Genomic DNA, 26,399 nt, shown 5'->3' on the forward strand with positions numbered 1-26,399 from the left:
TCTGTGGCGGTGCCCACTCAAAGGGCTCCCGAGGCGGCGGTATCCGCTTGCAATGTTCCTGAGGCAGTAGTGCCCGCTCACTACTTCCCAGAGGCGGCAGCGCCAGCTCTTGAGCTTTGCCCTGTCCCTCCTTGGTCATTTGCCAGGGTCCCGAAGCCTCCCAATCCTCCTTGGCTTAACCCACCCTATCCGCCCTGGCCTCCTGCTCTGCCGGCACCACCCTGGCACCCGTGTCTACCTCTGTCTCCAGGCCTTCTTCCGCTACACGGCCCTGGCCCGCCATCCCTCCCCCTGGTCCACCTCTTTTCCACCTCCCTCCTGATTTTAGTTTTTGTTTTGGCGGAACGTCTGGAAGCCGTTCCTTAGAGGAGGGGTTCTGTCAGGGGTCTGGGCCCTGTGTTTCTCCCTCTCACCACCAGAGGTCACCATCTCCCTTCCTCCCAGACTCCATTCCCCTAAATCCACACACCTGTCAATTATTACACTCGCAGCTGTTCCCCATTGTCATGGACTATTTATACACCACACTCCCGCTACTCTGTCTGGTTAAATTAATTGTGTTGATTGTAGTTGCCGTTTGATGTATCCCGTTCCTATACTGTATTGTTTTTTGCCTTGTTGGCCTTTTTGTTTATTAAAATATATCCTTACCTGCATTTGGACCCAGACCTTGTCTTTTTCACTGTGTTCTCTTATTGCATCGTGACACCAGGCAGTTGGGATTCAAAACGTGAAAGTGCAAAGAAAGAATTCTGGAAGAGGTTTGATCCTCTGCCTCTGTCATGGTTTTGCTTTCTCGGCTTTAAACGTTTATGACGTCATCTAATGCAGCGGTACTGCGCACGCAGAACGATCGCTGTATAACGTCAAAGTACCGCTTTGATGTTACTTTGATGTTATACGATAATCGTCTGCGCGCTGCTGCTCCAAGTCGAACACACCGATACATTTCGCCCTCTATTGGAATTACAACGCACTAACTTCTCCCCACCACCTCTTAGGAAAAATAAAATAATGAAATAAAAATAGATTCTGAGGTAAACCTATCGATTTTTAAATCGTTGTAAAAAGAATCGTGATAGGTGAATCTATTTTTTTCTCCTACCCCTACTGTGCAGACTCGGGCTCCAAATGATGTCATTTACTCAAGATGTTAGTGGCCATACTGAGATGCTTTGGCTTCACTTTTCTATAGATAGTGGAAGGAAGTGGAGATGCGTCATCCATCTTTTTTTAGTCTATGGAACAGAGCTGTTTTTGACAGGGTAAAAAGGGTGTTGTTTTACACTGCCACTTTTCATTAAGACCCTAAAGAATGATATAGTATCAACTTGTGGAAAATGGGCATCCGATGACCTCTTTAAATTATAAAACAGAATTCAGAAACAAATAAACAGAAAACTATTTGTGGAGGAGATAGATATATAGATATAGACAGACAGACATTCCTGAAATAAAATATACCTTATTTTACAGGGCTCATTTACGTTTATAAACATGTTATCATCAAGTAATATTGAATAAATGTCATGCAAAATGTCAGGACTGTTTCTGTGTGGTTTAATTAGACATTGCTGTTCAGACGTGTAATTTACAGATACTATATGAAACCCCCACAATAAGACCTTTTTCCAGCTCTCATAAAAAGACTCTTACAGTTCAATATCAGGAACATCAGCCAATGAACTGTGCTCTTCTGCTCCACGTCTATGAACGATAAGTAAGATCATTTTCTGTGAAATTAACATGCTCGATGGTTTCTGAGAAATTTCCAGCAAGAAGAGGTTCACCCCATGTCCGCAGTAGCCGCTTTATTATCGCATTTGATTCTCTGTTCATTGTTCACCATGAATAAGTCTGTTTTCCTCTAATCTGGTTCCTCTGTGCCCTGAACCTCCAAGCTCATGTGCGCGCATCTTGGCTTTGTTTGTTCGGGTCTGATCTGAGCATGAAGTCTTTGAGAATGAAGTCATAATAACAGGCTGTTGAGAACTGAGAGGGTGTCATTGTTGAGGTCTCCAGCCATCTGATGTGCAGACAGGAAGTGGAAAATAGAGAGAAAGATTCCCATCAGTAATCGTAGAGAATGACATCTCAACTGCAGACTACAGTCAGGATCAAAGAACTGTTGTCTAGGAGTTCATTGGGTCTCTCACGATTCCAACAGATATGAATCCTGCCTCCGCCAGTTATCATGTGTGGCGGTGTCACTCCTTGTCTTCATCAATCTTGAAAATCCTTCAGCAGCCTCCTCAGCCTTAGGACTGACTCTCAAAACATGAACTGGACAGCAATATGCAGGACACGTTTCATTTACGCCGATATCTAGGTCATAAATGGCAGCTTGTGAATGATAATCCGCTGTGGTCAGTGTGATATAAATATATGATGAACGTATGCATTTAGAGAGAACAAAATGAAAAAGGTACTAATGAAAGAAAACAAAATACACAAAAGAGAAATAGCAAAAAGGAGTGAAAGAAAACAAATAACCAAAAGAAGTAAATGAGTGATTGAAAGTGTAAATAAAACCAAAACAAACAAGAAATGATTCAGTAAATAAATAAAAAAGTTAATTTAATAGTGGAATTTGAACAGAAATGCAAACTTCTGTGCATTTATTTGTGCATTCAGTTACAGATGCAAAATGGCATGTTTGTTTGCTCATTATTTGTGCATTAGTGAATTGATTTGTGGTATTTATCATATATTCAGGTGTCTGATTAATACAAATGCGTGCCTTTGTGTGGTTTTGACATTTTTCCGCCATTGTGTTCGTTGCATTAAAGCCCAGGCAGCACAAAAAATGTTTTTCATTGAAATGCCATTTATTACAACAAAACTCATCTGTGAGCTATACATAAATATCCAGTCACTAATGGAGTTATAATTACATGCATCATGTCACCATAAACTGGCCTGTCAATCATCCTGTCAGCATTAACATTCTGATACTTCTCAATTCATTTTCTCTATCCTTCTTACCTTATTATTATTATTCAGATAATATACTGTTCTTCCTTCCTTCTGACATTATCCTCATTAAAATGAAGTAGTTGTATTCTCAACCATTAAACTTATGTGACATTTAAAAACAATCAAACGGATGAAGCAGCATCGCTCTCATACCCCAGTCTGCCAGCTCTGAAGCGCTTCATCTCTCACTAGACTAGAGCATCCGCTTTACTGTTTCCAGTGCTGTGATTTGAGAGAGGATGCTTAGTATGCAAATTGTGATGCAGGGTGTGTTTGATTTGAATGCAGCTCACGAAGATAGCACAATAGAAAGATTTCAGTGTTTCAGGCAAAACATTGTATATCTCTTTATGATAAGTATACATTAATAAAGTATTTATAAATCATTTGCAAACTATGTTAATACATTTTAATCTGTTTATTGTTTATACATTAATATATTATGTACTAATAATGAGTTGTATACTTATAAATTGTTACTAAAATGATTTTACAACACAACACATTTTTTATCTTATTACATCACAATAAAATAACATCAAATATTGATGTTAATAATAGCATGGCATATGTTTTTATTAGGGCTGGGTTTTGACACAAATTTCACGATTCGATTCTCATTCACAATCTTTTGATTCGATTACCGATTCGGTTCAATGTCGATTATGTTGGATATATATCAGGTAGCCTACAGTACATGGCAAATTTTCTCATGGAAAAAAACTCTCTCAACTAATGCTGTAAAATAGACACGAGAGTCAGTTGGCACTACATTACTATAATATTGAAGGTTAAAATTGACTGATTTATTAAAATTACACTTAATGAAGTTTTTAAAATAATAAAGTTACAATTACATAACAATACTTCTACTTCAATTCGTTTTATTGAAATATAAACGGTGGCTGTCATTACTTGATGGATTTATTCAAACATAAGTTAAACATTGAAGAACAGTAAAATTTATAATGAATATGTTATATGGTGCATATGTTTAGCTAAATTCTCCTCTCTACAGTTTATTTTTCTGACTAATGAGTTTATGGTCACCAAATATGTTTTTTCTGAGGTAAACGTGACGTTACTTGACATTCTTTAGAAGCTGTTATATTGACGTCTTTGTGCGGCTGAAACACTGATTGAGTGATTACATGAGACAGGATACAGATTTTAAAGTTCTACTGTTTCTTTTAACTTCCCTTCGGATGTTAAATCATGTTTATTTTGTGCTGAAACTGGTATTAATGTGGAGGAGGTGATCAGTTCACGCGCTGAGGCACTACAGCGATCTCTCACTCCACATTAAACAGCGCCAAAATGGCATTTATTGATTGAATACTGCAACACAGTTGACAGAATTTGAAATCTGAGACTTTATTTCATATTAAAAGTACTGAAGCACAATGCTTATTGCGACATATTGGATTGGAAGTGCCCTTCAACGTTCTGTCCATTACCTGAAAATAGGCTAGACTCTTGGGATTTAAGAATCGATATCGTTCCATAAAAATGAGAATCGATTAATATCGAGATATCGATATTTTTTACCCAGCCATAATTTTTATAATATTCTGATTTACTGTCCTTTAAAGCAGTCTCTTTTGGGATTTTTTTTCATCAGAGATGCAAATAGCCCACCTTGTTGGCAGAGGCTATTTACACTAACTCCGCCCACCAACGTGTGATTGGGCTAGTCAGTATTACTAAAGACAGCTGCCTGTCGTCAGCTCCAGTAGCGCAGATGGTAAAATGTATGTCATACTAATTTTGACACGATCGACCCGGGTTCGAATCAGTGTTAATTTTGGCAGGCATTTTTGATTGAGTCTTAGTCTTTGTCTTGAGACGAAAATGCTTAATAGTCTTAGTCACATTTTAGTCATTTGAGTCTATCATAGTTTTAGTCTAGTTTTAGTCGACGAAAAGTCATTGCATTTTTGTCAACTTTTAGTCATTACTTTTAGTCAAACTGCAGTTACCAACATTTATTTTGGTAGCTATTTTATATGTAGTATTCTAACAAAAATAGTCATCAATACTTCTCTCTTTAGACCAAATCAATTAAGCTTAGTTATGAGAAATTTGAATCAAGGATTGAATTAGGAAAAACTGGAATACATTTTCATTTTTTGGTAGAAATATAAATTAAACTTATTTTTCAGATACAGTAGGTTTACTTAACAAGTATACATTTATTTAACATCTTTTGTTGGTTAACATTTATGACAGATAATTAGGAATGCTGTCCATTTAAGATGGAAGGTATGCATGTAATAGCCTACTGACATACATTCAGTTTTCACCCACCTGTTTAAGCTCACTTAAACCATAACGCACTGTATTTCCGTGAGATACTCTACATGAGAGACATTTGGACTGCTGTGTGTGTATTTGAACACTGAGAACTGATCCTTCACTGACTTTAAGTTAATCGACAATGAATTGGGACTCCCGGGAAAAACGGGACGTCTGGTCACCCACTCCCTAACCCTTTGGGTGCTGAGGCCATTGTTTCAGATCGCTAGTTCGTGTTTTGGTAGCCTATCCGTCCACCGCGGCTGCCATGCAAACGCCCCTTATCCAATGACAGAGACACACATTTTGAAAGACAAGACAGTTAATTTAGCCTATAGGATGTATTTTGAATGTCTGGTAGTCCTCAAATAACATTTTAGTCCCGTCTCGTCTTGTTAACGAAGACGCGCATAAATTTTGTCATAGTTTTTATCATCAGATATTAGTTTTAGCTCGTCAATGTCTCGTCTTAGTCACAGAAAAAAGGTTCGTCGTCGTCTTCGTCAACGAAATTAACACTGATTCGAATCCACCTTTTGGCAAACTTTTTTTTCTCCCTTTTCAAATTTCAAATCACATCAGAAAAGCATTTATTTTCAATAAAAACAAAGGAAATTGAAAGCTGAAAATAAAGTATCGGGTAGGGTTAGGGTAGGTGTAGGGATGGCTTTATTGCCCCAGTAAAGTGGCATCTATTTAATAATTTGAATTAAAATTTACACTCAGTAAGTTATCGCATACTGTTTTATAATGTACTACAATACTGAGGTGCAGATAATTGCCACTATTTGCAATAAGTAGTATAAATAGCAGAAAATCCTGCTATTTTAACATAGTGTAAATAGAATGTATCTAAATCATCCATCGCTAAGAAAATATGCTAGCCGCTGCCTTTTTTAATACAACATCCAGCTTAATGCTGCTTTGTATGTAGTATTGTTTATTTAAATCTTCAAAAATAATTTTATATATTTACTTGGATATAAAGAATCCTCATTGTTTTAGTGGTCTATCAAAATCTTCAGCGCTCATGAATAGATGCAGAATCTCAGTGTTGTCAGTGTAGTTTTGCTTTCGTCAACAAAAATTATGACTAAATATTGTCGTCAACGAACCTTTATCACGTGACGAAAACGAGATGAGACGCAACGTAAATGCTGGTCATGTGACGATGACTATAATTAAATATATAATGCAATATTGTTGACGAATAAAAACGAGACTAATTGTGGTTTACAAAATTAAAACTATGCTAAAATGTCTCTTCATTTTCTTTGACCAAAACGAAACGAAATGTTATAACGTTATTTCGTCTCGTTTAGTCGCGTTATTATTATTATTTTGCAGTATTTCTATTTCCGGTGTCTCACTTCAGGTCGCACTGCGCAGACGCAGGCGACGTCACTTCCTCAAGCCCCACTCGCAGCATTATTTAGAAGACGACAACAAAGTTAAGTCTGACACAGAGAAAGGGACCGATGGTCGGCCAACCGGGGTACGTCATTGGGAGATGTGTTTGCAATTCTAACATGTTTGGTTGGTAAAATAAATGTTGTAAATTCAAATTAGAGCGTCTTCCGTGTCTGGAATGGATGTATTCTTAAGTCTGTAAGGTAACAATAATATAATAAGATAACCTTGTTTGAAATGGGTTTGGCTAAAAAAAAATGTTGGTTTCGTCTATACTACTAGGTACTTATACTATATTGACTGGGTTAAATAGAATTGTATTACTAAAAAGAGACTAAAATACAATTTTCATTGACGAAAACTAGACTAAATGTCATCAGTTTTCGTCTACTAAAACTAGACAAAAATAGTCATGGATAATTCTGACTAAAATAAGACTAAAATGCTCAGACTTTTAGTTGACTGAAACTTGACTAGACTAAAAAGAGTATGAACGTGACTAAAACTAATAAAACTAAAATGACAGCTTCACACAAAGACTAGACTAAAACAAAAATTAAAACAGGCCGCCAAAAACAACTCTATGTCAGTGTCATGTGGCCGTTGCTGTAATCACACACATGATTGGCAGTAATGTGACTGTCAGGCTCTCTGCTCTGCAGATATCATGCAAGTGACCAATTTTGCTTTCAAAGAACAAATGAAATGTGCTCAATAAAACAGACAAAGAACAAGAAAAAGAACACAAAACAAAATAAATAAATAAAAATGAAAAATGGCAGGGGCAGAACGATAGAAAGTACTAATAAACAAATAATAAACTAAATGAATAATAATAATAATACTAATGAAAAGAAGGAACTAATGAAATGAAATCAAAATACACAAAAGAGAAAGAACAGAAAATGCAAATAAATGAGCAAGATATAATAATTGCAAATTGCATTAAGATGGAATTCAAGAATGAGACCAAAAATCTAAATTATTCAGGGAAAGACAGATCATTTAAAAAGGAGACTATGGAAGGCAGACTATGAAGCGGCGGCGGTGGTTTCGACACAAACAACCTGTTCCTCAGCGGTTTAGACTCTTCCCACACGTTTGCACCGCCATCGTTTCATCTCAAACGCCACTTTGAAAGAGTTTAACGGGAGTTAATGATCTCATTAAGCCGTAATGTCCTCATTAAACGGGGTTGGATATGGAAAGGCGCCTTTGACTAGCCACTTCTCTGAACAGACTGTGAATTGTGCAGGTACCGGCTCGTATGGAGAGGGCTGCTGCTCCTCAGAGCTTTGAGGGTGAGCTGTATTAGGCATGAAAGATGCTGTTTGCAGCAGACTGCCTGACTGACTGGAATTTTAATACAGCATCCAAGGCTCTTTCAGCAGGAGCGCAGACGTGTTTCTTAGAGATTAAATGAGAAAATAAGGCAGCTAATGTGGAGTGGAGGGTCATGCTTCATTAGAGTCATGGAAAGGAACTTCCTGTTAACACTCTGCCGCTGTAGCCCCGTGTGTTGCGCTAATATAACACAGTCCCTGTGGATCGTGGGTAAGGTCGAAGAGTGCCACGTTCAGCTGAGGACAGATTATCGCTAATGAAAGAAGTCGAGAGTCTTTCTATTGAGCAGGATATCAGGGTGGGAGACCTTGTCTGAGTCATGTAGCGAACGTTGATGGCAGAGATCCTTTTAAACACAAATAGGCTCAAGGTCTTGAAACATTTATTAGAAAGGAATTAATTTACAGCAGCTGCTCTATAGATGGGCCGCGCTAATGCAAACATAAGAGCTCCGTCGCCTCTCGCTCAAACTCACTCTGTTGTTTGAGATATGCATATTTGATTTCTGTATTGTTTACATATGACATTGGTCGCTATTTCTCAAGGATGTTCCGCAATGTCAAAGTGAAATCAAAACTGAGCTTGTTTACTTTCTTAAATGTGTTTCTAGTGTTATTGTTGATTCATCCGTGCACGTTATTTCAATGATTAAATGTTTTTGTCTTTTGTATCTTTAATTAAATGTGTAATTGCTTGCTTCACCTCTGATACCACTTTTTTGTCTCTACTCCGCTATTAACTAGTTGCTTATTAGCATGCATATTACTAGAATATTGGCTGTTTATTGGTCACTCTAAAGCAAATACAAATGCCTTATTCTGCATCATATTCTAGATTCCTAACCGATACCTAAACATACAGTGGTAAACTGATATTTCCTACTGACACACTACAGCAAAAGATAGAAATAGCGGACTTAAAAAAAATTGGAGGGCACTCCAAAAAAATAGCACTGGAGGGCACTTGCGAGGAGTGAAGCTGGCCGACTTGGGGAACTCGGGAGACGAAGGGCTAGACGGGACCATCTGAGGTGAAGGAGATTCTGGGGTTAGAGTGGGCGCAGCAAACTCCAACGGTAGTGCCATGTCCAGGAGCGCAGGAACAAGTGTCGGTGGGCCTGCCATACCCTTTGCCGGCGGGCTTACCAAGTTACAATTTAAGACTGGACACTCAACTCAAGGAACAGAAGGCTTATAAAGCATACAAACTGAGCAAACGATGTGAACACAGGTGATAAGAATTAACGATAATTAACTAATGACAGGAAACAAGAGCAGGAAATACCAAATAAGGGCAAAACAGAACTAAAAGGAAACCGACAGGTGACAGTGTATTTTTATTTGTTTTGTTAATAAATTAAACATTCTGTGTTTAATATAAGTGAGTTTCTCGTACTGTTTTGTTGTTGTCTATTCAATCAATTGACGCAGAATTAATGCTAATTGCATGGGCATTTACAAGCTATTTAAAAGAGAAGAAAAGTGAGGAAAAGACAGAAAACTCTAACAAACTATCCCCACGAACACCCCCCCCCCCCACACACACACACACACACACACACACCGCGGTGATACCGATATTACCGGTGTTGTCACACATCGATTAACCGATGGGAACATTTCCTCACCGTCACAACTCTAGTGCTCTGTTTGTTTATATGTGAGTAAAGTCTAAATAAAATCTCTTAATTATATAAAGTAATTGTGTCTCTTCAGGAGACTTTTTGGGTGGACTATCCCTTTAAGGCGCTGAGACTTACATGCTGCACTGCCATTGGTTGATCAGACAGCCCCAGCCCCACCCTTGCTCAAACAAACAGCGCAATGTTATGATAGTGCCACAGTATTTAGACCCCTCACTGTTTTATGATGAGCTTAGTCAGACACTAATGCATGCATGCAAATCCATTTTTTTTATATATTTTCACAAATCCCAGTTTAATATGCAAGCAGTGAGCCGTTCATATGTTTGTTTACTCTAAAAGACTGAACACTATGGCTCAGTGGCTCTTTTGAAATGCCTCTGTGTTTGTGGAAGCAGTCTGACATGTCAACTTCTGGCTCAGTGGCTTGAGTTTCGGGACTGTGCTACCTTTTTTTCAAACATAGTCAGATGGAGATAGTGTTTGGGAAATCTGCTTTGGAAACTTTGTTTGGAAGTCATTGTTTTTTCAAAGTTTAACGAGAAACTGATTTTCAGCTATCTTGCCCTTTCCTGGAGAGTGCCTCTGTTCTTTGTGCTATAGACACATTACATATTCTCAGTGTCTTTTGCTTTGTTCACAGCTCCTGGAGGGCAGTTTCACCTCGCAGGTCAGCCATGAAGTTGATGGTCTTATCTTCCAGCCTATAGGGGTGAGTCTGACACAAACACAAACTGCTAGAAGAGAAATACACTCTGACTGCAAATGCAAGGTGTGGGGAAATTGAGGCTGGATGTAACGTTGCCACAAAATAATTACCTGCAGTGATCTGAAGAGTAAATAAGAGGGTTTGTTTTAGGTTCATTCAGGCTTCCTCATAAGCATTTCAGTTTATGGCAGTAATAATCCATGGTTAATGTGGTATTATACGGTGTGTATGCACACAAATGCTCTCAAACTGTTATTGAGTCATTATGAGCCATCTAGTAGCTCAAATTTAGACAAAGCTCTCAGCCAATAACAGTTTGTTTTGTATGAAGTCACCATGAATTATGCACAAATATCATACATGCGTCATGAGTAACTAAGCTAAGCTACAATTTTTTTTTTTTCTATTCATAATGAGGTCTAAAGCAGGAAAAACTAAATTATTACATCACTTTATTATCGTATAATAACATTTTATCTTTATTATATGCCTCTGTAGAGGACACAAGGACTTGAGTTATTATCCCTGTAAAGCCTACTTTATTATATTTGATACACAAATTTCTAAGGTCTCTAATTTATCAACATGATCAAAAATGTTGAGTATCAAATATGATCATCAGGAAGTTTTTTTTTAGGAAGGATTATTTATTGGCCTCTCAATCATCATGTTGCATTGCATTATACGTTTTGCGCCCATAATAATATATACTATCATAAACATTTTTACATTGCATATTACATCATAGAAATGTCACTAACTGCACTAAATTTCAGATTTGACCTATAAATAAAAATGATTGTAAGTCCTGTATGCACGCTAGGTCGTTCAGTTCTGAATAAGCAGTGATTTTCTATTGTTTTATTTCCCTTTTTTTTTTTTTTTTACAAACTATTAAATAAGCTAGAAAAACTACAACTTTCAAACAATTGCTGAATGTTGAGACTGAGACATTTTATTCACAAGAAACATGACAGTCAGACAAATGCATGTAATGATAAACTAATGCACCTATTGTTCCTCTTTTTATAAACCAGGTTTCTGAGGGTCTTAAAAAGTCTTAATTAATCTTTCTACGAATTTAGGCCTAAAAATGTGTTAAATCTGAGTCTTAAATTCATAAAGTCATGGCATTAAATGTTGCATGCACTGCAAAAACAAAAACGAACAAACAAACGTAAAACTTCCTTAGTAATTGTCTTGTTTTCCTATACAAATATCTTAAACATACTTAAATCAAGACAGATAGATTTTAAAAACTGAACGAATAAAGTGAGTTTATGCTTAAAACAAGAGATGAAAACTTGTATTCCTTTTAAATTAAGTAGATTTTTCTGAGCCCATTGACAGAGATTTGTTCTTGTTTAATCATAAACTCACTCACATAACTAAGACCACGAAGAAACCATGTCAAATAAATGTATCTTGATTTAAGAGTCTTCAGACATTTGCACTGGAAAATACAAGCCTTGCAAAACATGTTCAGAGACCATGTTGATGTCTTGTGTTCCATTCAATTTAATGCCTTACATTTTCTTTACTTGGTCTTAAAAAGTCTTAAATTGACCTTCATAAAACCTGGAGAAACGCAGATAAAATGGGCTGTGCTTCCATTAAAAATTCATTTCACACAGCTAAACCCCCAACAGTTGTTTTCTCTAAAAGTTCAGAATGCACCAGGCATGTGGCTGTAAAAATGTGGCATATATGGTCGCAGACAAATTCACACACACACACGCACACAAAAAATCCTCTATAGAGGACAAAAGCAGGTCCCAGGAGGATAAACACACGAGAGGTTCTCCGCAGGTGTGCCGGATTGAAAACACAAGCTGGGCATCAGTGTGCCCATTGACTGATTAGAAACAAAACTGAAGAGAGAGGTTCTTACAATTGCATCATTAAAGCTGCAGAAATCATAAAAATACCCATCAGGTTACTTGGCAAAAAAAAACACATTTCCATTTTTCCAATATTGTTCAATCTTTCTGCAAATGCAAGGTAAAGGTCATACACATCACGGTCCTGCATGACAACCGATCAATCACATCAATATGTTTAAAAATGTATTAAAGTAAGTGTCCTCAGAAGCCCTCTATTTAAACAGCATAATGTATTTTCTCTGCTGACATGATGTTTGGGCTTTCTATCAGCATCTCTCATAGCTGCTCTGATATTGGCTTTTTTCACTGTAATGCAATGAGACATTTTCTGTACAGTGACACAGAACCTCTGAACTTTGTACATTATGCACAGATCTCCAGAATGTTGTGATAATGTTACATTGCTGGTGTGACCATTAGAGAGATTCAAGATTTTTTTTCATTCGTCACATACACAATTATACAGAGTATAACCAGCAGTGAAATGTAAGTCAGGTCCGCTCCAAGGACAGTGCAATAGTATAGAATACAAATATTAAGAAAAGAAAAGTAGAAAAGAATAAAATAAAAGATAAAAAAATATAAATGTGCAGGTCAGTATGTTGTTGACATAAATAGTAATATAACAGGAATGTGCAAAAAAAGTTGTACAGGGTATTTAAATAGCAGCAATATGAGGTAGAAAAAATGATGAATAGCTTATAGATATATTGATATTTACATGGGGTCAAGTGATGTTATGACACAGAGTTAGAGTTTAGGAACCTGATGGCCTGGGGGAAGAAGCTCCTCCTAAGTCTCTCAGTTTTTGCCATCAGGCTACGGAAGCGCTTTCCAGATGGAAGCAAAGTGAATAGTCGGTTACCAGGGTGATTTGAGTCCTTGATGATTTTGACAGCTCTATTTTTGCAGCGTTTGAGGTAGATGTCCTGCAGAGAGGGGAGAGCAGACCCTGAGATGCGCTCACCTAAGCGCACAACTCTCTGTAGTGCTTTGCAGTCCTGATTGGAGCTGTTTCCATACCACACTGAGATCCACTGAGTCAATACACTTTCTATGGTCCCTGAATAGAAAGTTTTCAGGATTGCTGGTGAGACCCTGAATTTCCTCAGCTTGTTGTGAGAGGACACGCAGTCATGCATGTAGAGAGAGTAGAGCAGGAGACTCAGGACACAGCCCTGTGGGGCTCCTACGTTGAGGGTGATGGAGTTTGAGGTGAACTGGCCAACTTTCACCACTTGAGGTCTGCCGGTGAGGAAGTCTTGAATCCAGTCACAGAGTGAAGAGTTTAGGCCGAGGTCTGTGAGTTTAGATGCCAGCTTGATGGGGACTATAGTGTTAAAAGCTGAGCTATAGTCAATGAATAGCAGCCTTACATAATTCCCATCGTTGCTGTCCAAGTGTGTGAGGGAAGCGTGGAGGACGTGAGAGATGGCATCGTCCGTAGATCTGTTTGGGAGCGATAGGCAAACTGAAGAGGGTTCAAAGTATCAGGTATGGAGGAGCAGATGTGGCTCTTTACAAGTCTCTCAAAAACCTTCATGACTATAGAAGTGAGGGCAACTGGGCGATAGTCATTCAGGCAAGAGAGTTTATTGTTCTTAGGCACAGGGATTATGACAGATTTTTTGAATGAGGTGGGAACCACGGAGGTAGCAAGGGACTCATTAAAGATAGAAGTGAACAAACCAGCGAGCTGATCGGCGCAGGACCTCAGAACACGGCCGGTTATCCCATCAGGTCCGGCTGCTTTCCTGACGTTCACTTTCTTTAGCGCCCTCTGAACCTCATCCTCTGACACAGTGATTACAGGATCATCGCTGCTCTGCCTGCTGCTTCCTGACGTGCTGGATGGCAGAGACGCGCCGCCGTCATTGCAATCGAAGCGGCCATAGAAGGTGTTTAACTCGTCGGCCAGCAACGGATCTGCTCTCACCTCCGCGGAGGATTTGTTTCTGAAGGCACAGATGGTCCTCAGTCCCTGCCACATCCGTCGAGAGTCATTGAGCTGGAAATGAGACTCAATTCTCTCTCTGTATCTGTGTTTAGCGGCTCTTACTGCGCTTCGGAGAGCATAGTACGACGCTTTGTACTCGCTCATATTCCCGGTGAGAAGAGGCTCATTATAAGCTGCAGTGCGTGTGTTAACCGCAGCACGGATTGTTCTGTCCACCCACGGTTTCTGATTAGAGAATGTCCTTATCGTTATTGTTTCTGTAGCTTGCACGGTTAGCGTGTTTACAAAGCTTAATGCTACATCCGTGAACTCGCTGACGTCAGAAGAACTCGCCCGGAACATGTCCCAGTCGACGTCATCAAGAGCCACCAGCAGCATAGCCTCTGAGTGGGAGGACCAGCGCGTCACTACTCTCTGCACCGGAGGATCCTGAACGAGCCTTTGTTTATATTCCGGTGTGAGGAAAATGGCGGCATGGTCCGATTTACCAAAAGCCGGTAGTGAGCGGGCTTTGTAGGCATTCTTGAACTGAGTGTAGCAATGATCCAATGTGTTTGGTCCTCTAGTTGGACAGGATACATGTTGGTGAAAGTTCGGCATGACCTGCCTGAGGTTGGCTTTGTTAACGTCTCCCGCGATGATAAAGACAGCATCAGGATGTTTGTTAATGTAGCCGCTGAGCACATCGTGAAGCTTAGACAAAGCCAAGCTGGTGTCTGCCTGTGGTGGAATGTAAACAGCAGTAACAATGATCGATGAAAATTCCCGGCACAGATAAAATGGGCGGCAAGTAATGGAAATATGTTCCAGATGAGGCGAGCAGGAACGCGACAGAATGGAGATATTCCTGGGATCACACCATTTCTTGTTAATCATGAAACACACCCCTGGATTTACCGGCCTCCTCCATCCGAAAAACCATTAGCCAGGTCTATTTAATCATTTCAGTCTTGTGTTCAGTTTGGGCATCTGAGTGTCCCTCACATGTGCTGCTATCCTCATTTCCACATGTCCTCCAGCCTCAAGAAGATTCCTGCGACCCTGAAACCAGCATAATGTACAACAATGAAATCTGCACCAAGACAGTCATTACAGATGACCTTTTCCAGAGAGAATGAATGGAGCACTTTTGAGAGGAAAATTTGAAGCGTTGTTCTCATACACACTTGACAAGAGTGCTTTGTGGGATATCTTTATTGTTAATTCGCTGCAGAATTATGTAACAGTTTATATAGCTCAAAAGGGATTTGTATATAAATAATTACAATTAATTAGGATTAATTACAATTATTGATATCGGCTGACAGTAATAACTGTCGCAGAATTAAATTGCCATCAACTGATCTGTCCGTCCAGCGAACATTCAGTGTAAGTTCGTATCAACGCTAAGAAAGGATATTTCCTTGGCCACAGAAAATACTTTCCTATTAATGCATTTGAGCATGTAGCGAGGGTCAAAATCGTAAAGGGACATTTAATATGCAAGGCAGAATCAGAAACTCATGTAATTTGTGCACACAACTTTTATAAACTAAACACTAACGCAGACTAGTCTAACAAACTAACTAACAAACAAACATGCAATCACTCATACATGGGAAAGGCTAATGGGAGGTGATGGATGAAACCTTCAGGAAAACCAGAGAATGCAGTTAAGGAGAAAGTCATTTAACCACCTGAGTAAAACCATCAGCGCCATTTATAATGGGGTCTATAACTTATACTAAACCTCTGTTTCGTTTAGTTAAATGTTATACTTGCACTGCCTTTGGTCGGGTCGAGTGTCCGGAATGCAGTCTCAGATGAAAGTCTTAATGGTTTCAAAGTTTTGGACTCCCGATCACGTTCTTCCGGGTTGAAGAGTGATGAATTCCAAAGATGTTCAGAGGTAGAAATATTCTTCCAAGTAGTGTGTGGAAAAGAGCGAAGAAAGAGATCTGCTGAGGTCCAAGGAGCTTGGTTGATGGAAAGACAAGGCCGCAAGGCCTGGCACAAAACTTAAGGTGTTCAGAAGAGTTTTAGCTCACATCTTCCTCATCCTCTTAGGATCCAACAGAACCGCAGACTGCCGGGGCGTCAGTGAGAGCTTTATCTGCTATAGAGGTCACACCTCTGGGGTGTCAAATACCCAATGGAGTCCTGGATTTTTGGAGGGAAAGTTTTACAACCCTTTGTCTCTGAACATGGTAATTTGCATAGGTAATTTGCCTGGGTTAATGCACAAACTTCTAAAGATTCTTAGGACACTAATATGTTGCATAGGTATCGACATGTAATATTCACTCTCAATTAGATCATCCGAAGACGAATTGATAGAGACTAAACATGATACAGCTAGAGTGATATTAACTAGTGATCTATCATAAGCATGCAGAAAACGGTGTACAATATAAAAAAACATATACAAGAACAATAATAATATACACAATGACCTGAAGATATGTGTGTTCATTCAAAGAAAGGTTTTTCTATGAATTAATTAGAGAAGAGTCCATGTCTCTTTCCTAAGGGGCAAAGAAGCGAGTTCCCGCATTCCTTTTGAGCAATAAAACAAGTGTTATCAGATGGGTTGCCATGGAACCAGAGACCTGTTCTGCCTTCTTAGGTGTTAGATGCATTTCGGGGGGAAGGGTCCACAGACCCTCATAGTTGGCCTTTTGGTTAGGTGAGGGGGCATAAGAGATTATTTGTTAAATATAACAAATATTTGTGTGTCTGATTGGTCCAAATGTTACAATTAATGGAATTAAAATTGCAGTGTGGAAAATTCTGTGATTATTATATAAATACTGGCCTGTTGTCAATCTGGGCTGAGTATTTAAAGTGAAGGGATGAAAATATTTGTGTCCTTTACTAGAGGAATCTCATAAACACTCACAGGGCACATTACACAAATAAATATTAACAGATCAAATATATTGGAGGATTGCACACTTATAGCAGGACTTACATTTTAAATAATAGCCTATCTGTTTGCATTCTGTATTATCTAATTTACTTTACTGCAGTGCAGATTTGGCAGCGAAATATGCTTAATAAGTACATTGTCACACATTGTGTGGCTAGTAACACATACATAGACGTAATGCTCTTCAAACAACTTGTAATAATAAATTCAGAAACTTAAATCACTTGAGGTACGCAGGAGACAAGGAATACATACATCACAGAACTGAGGAAACTGAGGGCCTATATACAGGGATTATAATCATCGAAACATGGAACAGGTGTGATAATCAGTAGACTAATGAGTAACCAAGGAGACAAACTAGGAAATCAGGCAGGCAGACAGAAACGGAAAACTGAACCAAAGCAGAGCAAAACAGAATATACACGTGTCATACATGTGAAGTGGGTCATTAAGAGTATTCGGTTCTACAGACACAGCCGTACAGATACAGAGAAAAAAATAACATAAATTACACTACTGTGCAATAGTCCTAAACCACTAGTGTTTTCGCTAACAAAAAAAGGTTTTATTTTTATTGTTTGCTGTAGTGTGTCATTTTGAGATGTTGCCACAGTTCTTCTGGATTTAGTCTGTCTCAGTTTCTTCTTGTTATTCCATACAGACTGGATGATGATCACATCAGATCTCTGTGTGGAGCACTGGCTGCTATCAGACAAACATTTCACTGGATTATTACAATTAATGGCAAAATGAATGTAAACTGATATTTTCTACTGACACATACTACGGCAAAAGATAGAATAAATTACTTTTTTGTTGGTGAAAATACTAGCTGCCTAATACTTTTGCACAGTAGTGAATGGCAAGATGTTTTGACTTTTATTCAATCTCAGGATATGAATTTTTGATATCAACAATTAATTTTGAATGGCAGCCTATGGTGACATTTAACTAGTGAAAATACAATTACAGATATCAAGAATTATAGTTTTTACTAGTTGAAATGTAATTCCTGATGTCAAGAATTAACATTTTAACTAGTAAAAACTGAATTGTTGATATCAAGAATTCATATCCTGAGAATGAATAAAAGTCAAGCCATAGTAGTGTAGATTCCAGGGATGTCAATTTTAGCCACAGATGTTAAAATCCACCTTCTGTCCATATGTGTTATTACAAGGTTCATTTTCAGAATAATAATTCTGTACGAGTAACGAAGAATCATGCAGTTTATTAATCTTGCAGCCTAATGCTTTCCTAAATGTGTCAATAAGACTTAGTAAAGCATGATTAAATGTGTCAAGGCAGTTTAGATAGAGTAAGACATCAATAGCACAGAGGCTATTTATGCTCTACAAAAGGTTCTGTGGCAATTATACAGAGGACAGAGGACCCCTGCCTCTGGAAATGTTAAGCGACTTTGACACCATGTTGTTGATCAGCCCGGCAGCTATAGGATTTTTATAGAACAAGCCATTCCACCAAATCCAAATCTCTTCAGCATTTCAAAAAGATAGGCCCATTCAACCCTTTCTAAAGCCCGTGTGTGCATCCGCTGATAGCAGAGCCGTGTCAGACATCCCTCTTTGATGCTGAACAATATCCAGTCCATCTGCTCATTCGCTCTTAGGTAAAGTATTGGAGCTGCGAGTCTTCCTGCCTGAGTCTGTACACAGTTCTGCTCTGTTCTGCAACCTAGAGAGCTTTCTCTTGAGTTTTGGTACAAAGCAAAAGGCAATTTAACTTTGATGCCTCCTATTATTTTTCCAAATTATAAAGCAGCACTGTATGTATCCTTCGTAGTGTTGCAGTGATCTCATTGAAAAAAGAAATCCAAGAATAAGGACAAAGCAAAATTATGTTAATCTGATTTGGAATCCAGTGAGCTTTTTGCATTTGTATAACCACAGAAATGAGTCAATATCTGTTTTCTTACCTGTTATAGTGCTGATAAAGCATGTCACTAGCAACATTAAGGCCATGAGTTTGATCCCCAGGGATCACACACATAATGGCAAAATGTGTACTTTAAGTGCAAGTGATGCTTTGGACAAATGCATAAATGTAAATGTCCATTTCACATTAGATGCTGCAAGAGACAGTAAATGAGTTTCCATCCAAAACGTTTTGCATTTGGTATAGGCCTTTCTGACCTTTTGCATTTGGTATAGGCCTTTCTTGATTTAATATCAAGCATTTCCATGTCTTCAAATAGTGGACTGAAGTCTGAATCCATATGCCAGCTTGGTTCCAACCAGGCTGTGTACCATTTTACCATTTCTGCAGATCTGTACACACCATTTATGGTAATGATCTTCCGGCGCTATATCCTCTAATATTTTTATCATGCTTCATTCAAGCCTTTTGCACTCCATGCATGTTGCTTCTCTCTCGGTAAAGATGTAAAGTGCTGCAAGAGCTATGGATGATGCCAAAATAGAAACACAGTGTGCCTCAAAATAGATTGATGCTGTACTTTCAGAAAAACGAGGATGCAAAGGAGAATACAGCTAACACAATTATTTCTGTATCGTGCAAATGACTTTGACTGTTCACTCTGCAAAAGCTGCAATAGTTGACATAATGATAGCACAAATGGCTGTTGGTGGGGGAAGTCGTGGCCTAATGGTTAGAGAGTCGGACTCGTAATCCAAAGGTTGCGGGTTCAAGTCTCGGGCCGGCAGGGATTGTAGGTGGGGGGAGTGAATGTCCAGCACTCTCTCCACCCTCAATACCACGACTGAGGTGCCCTTGAGCAAGGCACCGAACCCCCAACTGCTCCCCGGGCACTGCAGCATAAATGGCTGCCCACTGCTCCGGGTGTGTGTTCACAGTGTGTGTGTGTGTGTTCACTGCTGTGTGTGTGCACGTTGGATGGGTTAAATGCAGAGCACGAATTCCGAGTATGGGTCACCATACTTGGAAGTATGTCACTTCACTATTTTCATACTTCACCAGCCTCAATTTAACTGGGTGTGAAGCTGTGGCAGATTGCGAGAACCCACTGGCGAGCTGTGGGTGAAAAGAGTTTTTGTCTAACTTGCACTATTTTTTTGTGTTTGAGCCTTTTATTTGATCCAGTTACAGCAAGCTTTCACACCTAAATTGACCGATGTGCATATTGGCAGCCAAATGGTAAAAATGTGTCATTGTGAATGTGAATAAACTTTAATGCAGCATAACTTTAATGCACATTTCAACTAATGTGAAACTCTAGATAATCCACCTCTGCCAAGTGGACGAAAACCCAGCAGCTCACTTGGGTTCAAAACAAAACTTATACCGGTGTATCTACATTAAAAAAGGCCATCAGAGTGAATGTTCCTATGTATTTTTGTTTACTTTTCTGGTTTTGGCAATATTAGGGCTTCTCAAAGAGATAGGAGGAACACCCTGTTTCTATCAGATCTCAAAAAGACGGCAAGTTTAATTTGTCAGGCGCAAACAATCCTTTTGCTTTATCTCCTTGCTCATAAAAAGTTTATTTTAGTTTCTGTAACTTTCATCAGCTCTATTTGCTGACAACTTATTATATTGTTCTATAAAAAGTTTCTTATGTGCATCTACTGCACAGCCATTATTATTACATTATTTGGTGAGGAATGTCATTTTTTTTCTGTTCAGTTTTGCACTACAAAAGTGTCATCGTTTGTCAGGACCACTTGTAAGCCTCGAATCCCTTTTTATACAAAGAAAAGTTTCTATTGTGTTAATCTTAATGTCTTTGTCACAGGTACAGTTTTACTGAAGGAGACTGGTATATCTCATAGACCAGGGTTGTCAAACTCAGTTCCTGGAGGGCCACAGCCCTGCAGAGTTTAGTTCCAACCCTGCTCAAACACACACACCATGTAGTTTTCAATTGAGCCTGAATGACTTGATTAGCTGGATCAGGTGTGTTTAATTAGGGTTGGAGCTAAACTCTGCAGGGCTGCGGCCCTCCAGGAACTGAGTTTGACACCCCTGTCATAGACGATACGGCGAGTGGCATAATTGCCTGCACTATTCATGTGAATATATAGGAAAAAAGAAGCCAAATAATTTCATTGTCACAATGATGTAACGTAATAAAAACGTAATATTAATATGTCATTTAAAGAAATAGTTTAATTTAGCTCAAAGGGAATAATTTATGATTTTATAGAGATTTGAACAGAATCACTGTTACGGCGATTCACTGAACGAGCCGTATAACAAACTCTGCACTGGATATTAAAATCCAAAATATAGTGAAAACACTATTTAATAGCACAGTAACAAGATCGGCAGATTAAGACATTAACTTGTGAGCAGAAAACACAAGATACTTCTCTTTTCAATATAAATCAGATTTTATTTATATAAACCTAAGACATAAACTAATCTAACACATGAACACAAGCATTCACACATTGCAGAAAGAGAGAAAGTGAGGAAAGGATGAGTTTAAGAGAATGGAAATGTGAAATTCCAAGTTCACAGCAATATGTTCAATTGCATAGACCTGAACAACCATCAATCACTTATTTAACCCTCGCTTTGAGTTTCTCAATGAGGCTAAGATTTATATTAAATACACCAATTCAATTAGAACCTGGAGGTGTTACTTGCTTGCTATGCCTGTGTTAAGGGGTTTCCTTTGTGTCGTCGTCGTTGCAGAAAGGGGGTTCCCCGAAGTGTCTGATTGGTTGAGAGTTCAGTAGTCGTGAAGTGACGTCTTGGGAAGCCAATGGAGTTGTGGCTGGTAGAAGTTTTGAGGCGGTCACAGACTCCAGTTGAACTCGGAGACGAGGCGTGGAGGCAAAACTTAACCGAGTACACGAAACTCACAACGGAAAAGAAAATAAAGTAAAAGAATAAAAGGATGTAAAGACTAGGTTGGTTTTCTTCTCATTATGGTAGCAGCTGGCACGTGGGCCAGAGCACACTCAAAGAGCAGCGTCAAAACGTGGTGGCAAAAGAGAAGTAGATGAGAGAGAGAGTGACTTAGAGGACCAAGAGAGCAATTTTAAGAAGAAGAGCGAGTTTGATGGTGTCCTGAGTTTTTAAACTCTGCTTTCAGACCGTCCCATCTGGACGTCTTGACCAATTAGATACTGTCCTTGCTCGGGGTATTGCTTTGTTTCTCCACCCCACTAATAAATCAACATGTTATCTGTTCAGTCAGAGGTCTGAACTTTACAGGCTCTTGCAAAGTATACTTTTGAACATGATTTCTATAACAAGACTATGATGCATTTGTCAAAGAATTGATTGGAAGAAGCATTTAAAGCATGATTTTTCAAACTCATACATACTAAACACGCATATGAATCCTTCAGCTATTCAATAATGATTAAAAAGACATACATAATATTTGATTAAAACATGACAGTCTAATATGTGGGTTACGAACATAATATGGGGTTCTGCATAGAAATGTCCTTTTAGGATGATTTTATGTGCATATGAATAAGAAAGTCTTTGTATAGTTCTATGGAGAACGAAGGCATGTTCTTCAGACAAAGGAATTTTGGTTTGGTCTGTCTTCTATGTGGGGAAGAAGTCAGTCTAAGGAAGCTCGTGAATTCAATCGTGGAACACGTGATGGCCATCTCTTTGACCATCAGTCTTGAATATTTGCAACAAATTTGACATTCTCCTTCCTGAATTGGAATTATCAATGTGTTCTTTTGTCTCAAGGTTGTAAGCTGTTTTGTGAAAGAGGCTTGCTGGTTATTTTGCTTGCTTCAGACTAGCTGGAGCTAGGAATCAGATTTACGACGTTGTCCTGTTTCCTTGGGCCTCTCTGTGGGATTCCAGCTCCTCATGTTTCAATGCTCTGATCGCATCTTAAATTTGTCTGATTCAGTCTCTGATATTCTACAGTGATATTTTTTTTTTTTTCTAAAAATAATGAAAAATGCAGTTTCATGGCCAGCAAATATTATCAGTTGGCCACACATTTATTTTGGACCTTGCAAAGTGGCATGTTTACAATGTGTCAAAACTAAATCGCTCCCATTATAATGAATGAAGCTGTCTACTCTTAAATACACACACACACAGAGACAACAGGAAGATGACAGCTGTGTTTACAGAGTTTATAATAATCCCTCCACACACCAACCCATCACACATCTCTTTTGCTGATAATGACATTTTCAAGAAAATGCCAAGGAGTCACATTTAGGTTGTAGAAATGCACTGATGCACACACACACTCTCTCTCTCTCTCTTCACCCCCTGATAAACAAGCTAAACTAAGTCGTTTTTGATCTTCTATCTTTGATGTGTGCCAGGTTACTTTAGCACCTGAGCTGCACTTACACACACATGCTTATGTGGCTGCACATCCAACAGCCATCAGGTGCTACAATATCTTTCCTGAAAAGGAAACACACATGTACAGACTAACAGAGTGCAGATCACAACAGACATTTATTCAGAGCGGATTGAATTCTTTCATTACCTTGTTTATTAGGAGGCTGAAGAATGGATGAAATCTGGTGAAACCACTTTCCATTTCGACTAACACCAACTAGGCATGAATAATGTTGACTAAAAGCCAAATAACAATTTAGGCATCAGTTCCCCACGGACAAGTTCAAGTCTTGCCTTACGCTGTTTTGTCATTGAATATCCTATTATTCGTCACATTAGGGAAGTAACGTAGCTTGCGACTGCTGTCTCGTGTTGACTTTAATAATCATCGAGAGAGCAATGTCACAAGATGTTTTGTTGAAATAGCGTTTCACATGGGCTCAAGGTTACATTGAGCTTTTAAAAATAAAGAAAAATACTTTAAAATTAATTTCATGATGAAAATTCATGAACATGTCCTCATCGTTTGTTTTATGAAAACTGTATATCAGATAAATAACTTAATTACATGATCAGACAACCAGGCCAGTTCTCCAGTGTGCATAAGGAAATTGCCCTGTGGTAATTGAATATCTTTGACAGAGATAGATGTGCTTAATATCACCTTTTGCCTGTGGCATTTGATATCAGTCTGTATGGAGGTAAAGGCTCTGCTGGCTTTGTGCTGGCCTGTCACTTGTCATTTATTCACACCAAGTGTATCATTAAGAATGAGGTCAGAAGAGTTGATGAAGCGTATCTCTTAATCTTTATGAACAGATATTACTCTGTTATTATAAAATAGGGATATGCAAAACTGCACAGTCATAGATCTACTAGTCAGTGGGTTGTCTGAATAACTAATGGAGTAGTTGGTGTTAAGGAAGCCTTGCAAAATGAGGCCAGTTTAGGGCCATGTCTACCAGACGCCAGGCCTACGTGTATAGACATTCGACCAAATATGAATGTTAAGCATATCTGTCCAATAGCTAAACTTATAGCAAGGTCATTGTAGGTCCTTAAATTCAGTTTTATCAAATTTGAGGCCATAAAAAGGCTTAAATGTATTAAATGGTGAAAGAGAAGTCTTAATCATAATTTCAAGAGGTCTTAAATTTGTGGACAAAAAAAGGTTATGATTTAATTAAATATGAAGGGAACGATGACAATTTGATTTATTTTTTATTTTACCTCCGAATAACGCCTAATAAGGTAGTCTTTATAAGCACAGTGCAGCTTTGTATAGAAGCATTACTAGGGTAATATTTCTGCCAGTCCATAAACACCACATACTGGCAGAAAATGAATTTGCTTTTTCAGTCAGCCCGTCTGCTGGTTTTGTAAAGACCATTTGTTAATTTCAATTGTTAAAGGGGTCATCTAATGCAAAATTCACTTTAAAAGTTGTTTGAACATAAATGGGTGTTGGAAGTGTGTACACACATCCATCCTATAATGATAAAAACCCATGTATTTTTTTTATAATTTTTTTTTAATCCCTATTTTAAAATCACCTTTCAGGCTGTTCTTAGAGCCCTGTCAGAATGACGTAGTTCTGCACTGGCCTTCCCCACGATAGTTGATTGACAAGACCGTCTTACCTTATGTCACAAGAACGGGGCGGAAGCAAAGATGCAGGTGAGTAATATATTTTAATGGTCAGATGACACAAATACAATACAGTCTCTCGGATGGGATGGTGGCGCAGGGACAAGATGGACAGCGTGCTGGTGATGAGTGGTGACGGTGAACATCCAGTGTCGGTGAACATCCAGACAGACGAAAACCACGATGACTCCAGATAGGCGAAAACCACGATGACTCCAGATAGACGAGGACCAGGAACACTGAAGCAGACGGCACACAAGGAACGACACGGAGGACATCAAACAACGATCTGACAAGGAGAGGAAAGTGCAGTGAGACTTTATAGGTGAGTAGATTGGCAGCAGCTGGTGCGGGAATTGAGATCAGCTGGCGCGCTGATGACAGGAGTGAGCGGTCACGCCCACTCACACACACACACACACACACACAGAGAACAACAATACACGAGACATGAAGAAACCAGTGAATTCATGAACCGTGACAGTACCCTCCCTCCTAGGAACACCTCCTGGTGTTCCCAGACTCCCTTACCTGTCGATTGTAATCATCAATAAGGGAGTGATCCAGAATGTCTCTAGCAGGCACCCAACTTCTCTCCTCCGGACCGTAACCTTCCCAGTCCACCAAGTACTGAAATCCGCGTCCCCTCCGCCTTGAGTCCAGAATACGATTAACCAAATAAGCGGGTTCCCCTTCTACGAGTCGCGGCGGTGGGGGAACCGGGGCTGGCGGATTAATACGGGCAAAAAAGACGGGTTTAACTTTGGATACATGGAACACGGGATGAATTCTCCTGTACACTGGAGGAAGATTGAGGCGGACCGGGCTAATGATCTTGGTGACAGAGAACGGGCCAATGAATTTAGGAGCAAGTTTATTCGACACGGAGCGGAGAGGAATGTTCTTGGTAGAAAGCCACACTTTGGAACCGACGACGTATACGGGGGGTCTAGACCGGTGGCGATCGGCCTTGGCCTTGGTGCGCGCTCCCACTTGGAGTAGAGTCTCGCGGGCTCTAGTCCAAGTGCGATGACACCTCTGGACAAATTCGTGAGCGGAGGGGACCGCGACTTCGGATTCCAGACAAGGAAAAATTGGTGGCTGGTAACCTATACTACATTCAAACGGAGACAGGCCCATGGATGACACTGGTAACGAATTGTGGGCGTACTCCACCATTGACAGTTGTTGGCTCCATGAGGAAGGATTCTTGGAGACCAGACATCGCAATGTTCTCTCCAAATCCTGGTTGGCTCTCTCAGTTTGACCATTGCTCTGGGGATGAAACCCTGAGGACAGACTAACAGTAGCACCCAGTAATTTACAAAACTCTTGCCAAAATT

The 26,399-nt window shown here is 39.2% G+C and overlaps 1 protein-coding gene across 1 annotated transcript in view; it reads left to right on the plus strand.

The window, feature by feature from the left end:
• Positions 1 to 26,399, plus strand: part of LOC306879888 (mRNA-capping enzyme-like) — a 143,071-nt gene that overhangs the window by 82,213 nt on the left and 34,459 nt on the right. Inside the window, exon 12 of the mRNA XM_079433117.1 lies at positions 10,311 to 10,379. Coding sequence (XP_079289243.1) covers positions 10,311 to 10,379 — 69 coding nt within the window. The remainder of the gene's footprint in view (positions 1 to 10,310; positions 10,380 to 26,399) is intronic.

The sequence above is a fragment of the Barbus barbus genome (genome assembly GCF_936440315.1).
Source record: "Barbus barbus genome assembly, chromosome: 14".
Classification (NCBI taxonomy): Eukaryota; Metazoa; Chordata; class Actinopteri; order Cypriniformes; family Cyprinidae; genus Barbus; species Barbus barbus.